The sequence below is a fragment of the Helianthus annuus genome, chromosome 6 (genome assembly GCF_002127325.2).
Source record: "Helianthus annuus cultivar XRQ/B chromosome 6, HanXRQr2.0-SUNRISE, whole genome shotgun sequence".
NCBI classification, from domain to species: Eukaryota; Viridiplantae; Streptophyta; class Magnoliopsida; order Asterales; family Asteraceae; genus Helianthus; species Helianthus annuus.
The window spans coordinates 33,355,793-33,363,494 of NC_035438.2; the positions used below are offsets into that span (position 1 = coordinate 33,355,793).

The following is a 7,702-nucleotide window of genomic DNA, read 5'->3' on the forward strand; positions in this document are numbered from 1 at the left end:
TTATACACCATTCCCCTTTTCTTTCTAATTATTTACATTGACGAATATGATCAACATCTGTTCCACAATTAGAGCTTCAAGTTCTAGTGCAACTCTTTGGGCCATCCACCTTTAGCCTTCGTCACGTTCACTGAATTTATTTGTGTTCGTGAACCGTTCGTGAGCACGCCCATTTCCTTAATTAACGAACACGAACATAAAATCTCGTTCGGTAAGTGTTCATAAACCGTTCGTGAACACATTTATTTGTTCATGTCCATTTACAGCTTATAACTATGGAGAGAAACGGGTTTAAACGGGCCAAACCAGTTAATGATTGGCGCAAATGACTTTCTTGTAACTATGGAGAGAAACGGGTTTAAACTGGTCGTTTGCAATTGTAGCGGCGGTTTTAGGTTCAAATGTGGCACATAATATATTCCATCTAACAGAAAGTAATTTGATACCTACGTTTTCACATACAATAAAGTAGGAATGTTGCCAAAGACTTTAGGTAACCATAAGTTACAATTACTTCAACATAACCTAGTAATAACATGTAAGAAGGAAGAAGATACATACAAAAACTCATACCTGAATACGGAACGAGTTAAGATTTTATTCAGACTCCATACATACCCGACAACTACACCAACATTTGTTTTCCAAGCAATCGTTTATTTCAATTTTCTATTCTTTGAGGGAAAATACATATTGAAGTAGAATTGGTGTAGTTGTGGGAATAAGAACTGGATTAAGAAGAGAGCCTTATTAAATCTTGGTTCTGTAATGAATGTTGCTCCTTTACGTATTCCATCGACAACGACTTTCACACATGGTTCAGCATCCATTGTTGGGACTACATCTCTCATATCCTGTCACAAGTAGCTTTTAGCAACATTCAAATTTCAATTGCAAAATGAAGTGATGTTACTTACTTTTCTTAAACGAACACCAATACCATTTCTAGAATATTTGGCTGTAATGAAGTTTGTTTGTATGTATCCAAGAGTCAAGATTGTTATTGTTATTGTCGGGGAAACTTCAAATCTAAGAGACTCATAAAAGCTGATCAACGCTGCTTTACTAGCCTGATCGAGATACATTGTTTACCATATAATATTTTTAAATAAGAAAGAAAATGGCACAAGACACCAAGAGGAGGATTGAATTGGGTTCTTTACATTGTAGAAGCCGCCTCTAGGTGGGTTCAACACACCAGCACATGAAGCATTGACAACGATCTTTCCATTGGTTTTCATGAGGTGTGGGATCGCAAAATGAGTTGGATAAACTGATCCCCAAAAGTTTATGTCCTGCATATATTCTTACAAAAGTTTAGTAGAGTTGTCACTATAACAAACACTTGATGCTTGAGCTATTAATTCGGATGGTCATATTACGAACAAAACAACAAATGTCGTGCACAAAGAAGTATTTAGAAATTTGTAAATTGTAACTGTATGTTGATTTTATATTGTTGTATGTATAAACTAACTTAGTTATATAAATTTGTGCAAATAATATAAAAGTACATAATTTCTAATCGTAAACTTGTGTAATACACGGGTCAATAACCTAGTAAAATATAAATCATGCTACTATATATATCTTGGTTATACCATTATATTTCGTTAAAAGGTGTAAAATAAGCCAAATATATATTATTTCACATATTAATATAAAGTAAACTTTATTTAAGTGTTCTATCTTTTTATTGAATAATTCAGATGTATACTAGTTGTTAATAAGGATTAAAATAATACTAAATAACATATTCAACATTGTTCAATTTTAAACGTTTTGTCAAGATAATTTAATAGTTGTAGTTACAAATTAGTTTACCATAACAGGTGTGAATTTAGTGGCATCATTGTTGATAGAGTAAAGCGGTCCGATTCCTGCATTACAAACCAGATGATCCACTGCAAAGGTATTGATTGATTAGCACATGTTAATTCACACAAAATGAGGGTGAAAAAACTAGTTCTTAGGCAGTTATACGGGTTACCCACAACGACCAAAATGTTTGATGGTGTCCTCCACGAACATCCTACAATCGTCGGCCTTGGAAACATCGGCAAATATAAAAAGAACATCAGGAGAGCCGAGTTCACGAGCTTTGTTTGCTACAAACTCGAGTCGACTCTCTGGCTTTTTTGTGGCTATAATCACTAAATACGCGCCTAGTTTCGCGTATTCATATGCCATAAGCTGTCATTTTTTATAAATCAAGTTAAAGAAGTCTTGTATCTTTATTATTATTATTATTTTTTTTTTTGATAAAAGATAACAAGTCGAGTTACACTTACCTCTCCAAGTCCTGATGAAGCACCGGTGATCAAGACCACTTTTCCGGACATGTTTTCCTTAGATCGGAAACATGAACAAATGGAGTTGACGAGTTCCCAAGCGAAAAGAAACGGTGAAACGAGAAGCAAAACTAACAAGAAAATGTATAACACAAGGGTATTTGTGAACCTGTTATTGAAGCAGGCTTCATACATGGCTGGTTACACACACGCGGGCCGGAGACACCACTTCTTATCTTCTCTAAAATAATATAAGGATATATTAGCTTCTCATAAGTCATAAATACCAACCGAAATGCCTATTATCCACCAGCCCCCAGCTACCCGATTGTATTTAATTATGTTGCTCAATTATTGTTTGTTTTTTTTTATTTCATTGTTAGAATTTAATTAATGCTAAGATATTATCCAGGCAATCCTTGAGTAAAGAGCCACATAGCTAATCAAATGTTGTTGTTCAAGTTGTGTAACATTGGGCCATATAGAATTTTCTTTTTTAAAGAATTAATTATTTTTTTTGAACGGCCGACAAAAATTTTATTATTAATTGTAGCAAGACGCTACCCGCCAAATATACAGGTTACAAGATTACACCTATACAATATAATGTTACATATTCTAACCACAAATTTCAAACCAACACCAATCTTCCCATGATAAAGAAACCATTTTTGATCGATTCTTGACCCAAAGAAACGCCATAGCTTTAACCTCATCTAAGATCTTCGTTGTGTTAGGGATCGATTGTCTAAAAACGGACTCATTCCTTAGTTTCCAGAGGCTCCAAATGGTCACCAGGATCACTGCATGAATCACCTTCTTCTTTTTTGATGATGCACCCGAACAAGTTTCATGTAATGTAAACAAATCAAACAACTCAAAGGCGATTATAGGCGGGATATTACACCAATCCGCGATGTTTTGTCAAATCATTTGGGCGAACTGGCATGCTACGAATATATGCTCAGACGTTTCTGCGAAATCACCACAAAATACACACAAATTATTTTGAACCGTTATATTCCTTGTTGCCAAAGCACACTTGGTCGGTGATGCGTGTGTAGTGTAATATATTTTTGATGTATATTTAAACCCTTTTTACACTTTTAGCCAAGTTTTAAATTTATAAAAACACGATATTCACTAACACTAAACACACATATGGGCAAGTGCACCCATCGTGGACGTAGTATAGTGTTGGTAAGATACCGAGGTCGTCCAAGGACACAAGAGCTTTTAATACCGGTTTATCCTCAACGTCTAATCAAATAAAAAAAGTAAGAAAAATGTTTTTAAACTAAGAAAATAAAAACTAACTAAATGCTGAAAAATAAAATAAAACAGATAGACAAGATGAATCACTTGGATCCGACACGTGTATTAGTATAAACTTTGATTATTTTCGCACTTTTGCACTTGTTTAAGAGATTATCTTAGTTATTGTAGTAGGCCCCTCTTTTGAAGGCGACGTTACCCTCAACCCAGTAGTTTGAGTCAGCAAGGATACAATCCTAAAGGGTCGAATTATTGAAAGATAATGAATTAAGTTATTAATGCAAATTGTGGTAGGCCCCGCTTTCGGCGGTGACGTTACCCTCGACTAAGTAGTCTGAGTCAGCAGGGATACAGTCCTAAATAGCCGGGTTATAGTATTAATAGTAGTTAACTTATGAGGGGGTCAAAGAGTTTGGATCCCCGCCATCCAATACCTATGGGCATTGAAGGAGATCCAACTAAATTTGACCCAGGTCCCAAGCAGGACCTCTAAACGCTGAACAAGGGCAAGACCCTTACCAAACCGTTCCCTTAACCCCCGACCAGGTAGCCAACATACCTCCATATAGACCGTGGAGATATGAATGGTGAAAATCTTTTATTTTATATAGACAGTAAAATAATGCCAAGACACCACGGACAAACGATAAGGAAAGATCACCTTCAACATAAGTAACTAGTTATTAAAGTCATTAATACAAAACCAAATAAAAAGTGCAAAAGATTGAAAATAAAAACTATTATACTAAACACTTGTCTTCACCAAGTGATGTAAGAGACTTAGGCAAACATGGCCTTGATTGTCAAGAACTCTTACGATCAATCTTGGATCCCGAGACGACTCACACACTCTACGATGGACAATGGATGATGGTGGTGGATGATGGTGTTATGGTGGTGGTGGGTGGTGGATGAAGTGTGAGAGAGGTGGTGTGCCAAGGGATGAGTTGAAATGAAACCAAGCACTCCTATTTATAGGCTGAACAGAAGGCTGGGCACGGCCCCGTGTCCACTGGACACGCCCCCGTGCCCGTCTGACACTCTCTCTCCTCATTAATTGTAATTCGCAATTACAATTAATGCGCCTGCTGTACTTTCACCACGCCCCCGTGCCCGCTGGACACGGCCCCGTGGTGGGCAATGGAAGCTTCTATAAGTTTGTCTTTTATGCTGCTTCTTGGGCACGGCCCCGTGCTGGCTGAGCACGGGGCGTGTTCAGACTTCTGCTTTCTCTTCTTTGCTTTGGGGGATGTTGTTGAGGGTCCGGGCAGTCTACTTTTATTCCTTTTCTTGTATTTATGCTAGAATTAGTTGTCTTTTTGCTTCTTTTGTGAATTTGAGCTCATTTCATCCTGAAAATACAAAAGGAAGACAAAAACACTCTTTTTCCAACATTAGTACTTAAAAAGGGTTAGTTTTATGCCTTAATTGATGTGATTTATATGTTGCATTTTACACACATCAGTCGGCAACCTTTCCATCTCAGCCCTCCAAGCCACAATCGCAACCTTCTTTGGGATCCAGTTATTCCACTTAAACACCTTTGTTGGTCTAACACGGTTAGCCATACTCAATATCTTCTTTATCCCAGCCACATTAAAATAACCATCAGGAGCATATTTCCATTTCCATATATCCCTACCTGGGCCCATGTTCAACCCATTCACCAAGGCCACGAGTTGCATTAATTGATCCTTACAATTATCATCTAGAACTGACCGACTCCAAGCCCACGAAAAGACAGGCCCAGAACCATCAGATGACATCCGATCCACCACTAAGCAATCTTTAAACACTTCAGCCTTAAACAAATCAGGGAACTTGATATAAAAAGGTAAATTGTCCGCCCAGCAGTCTAACAAAAAATTATTCATAATTACAGTGGCGGAGCTTGAACAAATATATAGGGATGCCCATACGAATTGAGACCCCTCATTTCACAAGAAAGGGTGGGCGATATGGCTTGGGGATGGCCTTAGTATGGTGAGTAGTGGCGGCTATCATGGTGTGCAGGGAGGACCTTCGCTCAGGGCCTGTGATTTCGATGCGCACGTGATTTTTTTTTAGAAAAATCCGATCTATATATGCTATTTTTTTTAAATAGTAAACACATACCAATTCCAATATAAGTCCATTTACAAATCATTATTTTATGGTTTAGAATTTAGCCATTTGACATTCGGTTTATTAAGCCCAATACTAATTTGATTTTTTTTAAAAAATAATAATAAAACATAATTGTAAAGGCATAAGGGCAAATTTTTTTCATGTTCGAACTGGGTACATGAATTCCGAGAGACGCCACTGATGGTGAGGTGGCATAGTGGTAACGTCATGATTACCTCTTCACCTATGCAGTACCGCCCATGTGGAATAGAGTCACTGGACATATTATTTAAAAAAAGAGTAAAGTGCAACTTGCGTCACTGTGATATTTTGCAACCTAGTTTCAAAATACTTGAGTTGTTGTGGTTTGCAATTCCCTGCACGTTGCGTCCGTCTGTTAGTTTGAGTGTTTGACCGTTGAAAATGGATGAAAAGTCTATTTTGCCCCTGATCCTTGTTGTGAAAAGTCTATTTTACCTTTCACCCCACCACCATCACCTCCACTACCACCACCACTATCACCTTGACCATCCCCGTGAATTTCATTTGTTTTCAGGTTATAAAGCATCACATTTCGAACACCAACTGGACATCCGATGCAAAACCAAGTGGACTCAAATACGTAGTTTTTTGATACATCAACCGGAATTGTTCGATTACAAATCAAATTACAACTAGAGCTGCTCGGCATCGTTCAAGTTCCTAGCGCGGGTAGCTTTAATCTTACTGAAGCTTCTATGTAAGTTTCCTCATACGAAGACCCAAACGAAAGCTCTCTTCAGACATCACGTCGATCTGAAAACCTCATTATATGCAACCACATTCATTTCATCGCTTGTTTCTCCATTAAAACAATACAACCACTCAAATTAATTTGACCCTTATCAGTTCCTCAATGAATCATGAAACTATACACTCCAAGAAACTGAAACCATACACACCCATTTCCTCAAAACCAATTCCCTTCATACCAATAATTAGTTCCCCAACTTTTTGTTGTGAAGTTATTGTAAAGCTTTTGGTTTTGATCATACACTCAAGGCGTTCGACGAAATTCCCCAACCAGATATCAGTTCTTGGAACCTCGTTATCACGTCTCATATTCGATAGTGTTAGGATCTGAGTTTGATTGATTGTGTTGTTTTTAAGAAATGATTAATGGAAGATGATAAATAGATGAATAATTTGCAGCGGAAATGAAGAAAAACTTTATAACACAATAAATGGAAGAACAACTTTCATCATATATGCTTTTAATCAAAAGATTGTTTTATAAAATGATTCGACTATGCGTGCATGAACTACTATCTCCCCCTCAGCCTGAGCTCACAAGTGCTAGTTCGTACAAAATGCAAGTGTGTGAAAAGAGCTAATAGAACAGTACAGGCACTGTCTATTTATAGTACAATCCAAAACATTGTAGCATCTTGGCTGACGTCACCTAGACAGTGACAGCTAACAATCTTAACAATCTCTAAACACTCCTATTACAATACACTGTTACATTAAACACTGATGAAAAAACTGTTGTTGATGCTATTCGCTGATGGGCTCAACCACTGATGAAGCTTGAGCAGTGCTTTCCACAAAGGTTGATCAGTCCTTTGACTTCCAGCAGTTTTTTGACTTTTTCAGAGGATTGGTCTTCCACAGACTTTATACTTCAGCAGACCTTTGTATATATAACAGACTTTTGTCACACCCCGATTTCCACGTGTATCACCGGTGGGCCCGGTGGGGGATTACCGTGACGTAGTTGGCAACAATACAGTCAAACCACACAATTATATGAATGCACAGCGGAAGCATAAAGATAAATATAATTCAACCATTGATTGTAATATCGAATGTATCACAAATAGTCGAATGGTATCCACAGGGGGATCAAAATAATAAAAAGTATTGTTCAACAGACAAGGCATCAAAAGCTTGCGAGACTCTTTAAGATGCTAAGGAGCTATAGCCAGCCAATTACGTTTAGTACCTGCAGTTAATCTTTTTGGGAAAATACGTCAGTTTACACTGGTAAA

At 37.5% G+C, this 7,702-nt stretch overlaps 1 protein-coding gene across 2 annotated transcripts; it reads right to left on the reverse strand.

Moving 5' to 3' along the window:
* Positions 1-488: 488 nt before the first annotated feature.
* On the reverse strand, positions 489-2,552 carry LOC110923335 (11-beta-hydroxysteroid dehydrogenase-like 4A). 2 transcript variants are annotated; one of them, XM_022167459.2, is made up of 6 exons: positions 2,292-2,551; positions 1,995-2,193; positions 1,825-1,904; positions 1,164-1,295; positions 918-1,070; positions 489-854 (listed from the first exon to the last, which is right to left on the reverse strand). In XM_022167459.2, exons 1-6 carry the CDS (start codon positions 2,484-2,486, stop codon positions 657-659), a joined length of 957 nt encoding a protein of 318 aa, XP_022023151.1. In that variant the 5' UTR covers positions 2,487-2,551; the 3' UTR covers positions 489-656. The 2 variants fall into 2 exon arrangements, with proteins under 2 accessions (XP_022023151.1, XP_035830381.1); XM_035974488.1 differs by lacking the exon at positions 918-1,070 and having other exon boundaries at positions 2,292-2,552.
* Between the last annotated feature and the right edge of the window lie 5,150 nt (positions 2,553-7,702).

Excerpts from the sequence above, each read along its gene's own strand:
- LOC110923335 (XM_022167459.2), bottom strand. The coding sequence starts at position 2,486 with ATGTATGAAGCCTGCTTCAATAACAGGTTCACAAATACCCTTGTGTTA. Across the intron at positions 1,071-1,163 it reads CTAGAGGCGGCTTCTACAAT|GCTAGTAAAGCAGCGTTGAT; the intron begins GTAAAGAACCCA and ends TATCTCGATCAG. Across the intron at positions 855-917 it reads TTGGTGTTCGTTTAAGAAAA|GATATGAGAGATGTAGTCCC; the intron begins GTAAGTAACATC and ends TACTTGTGACAG.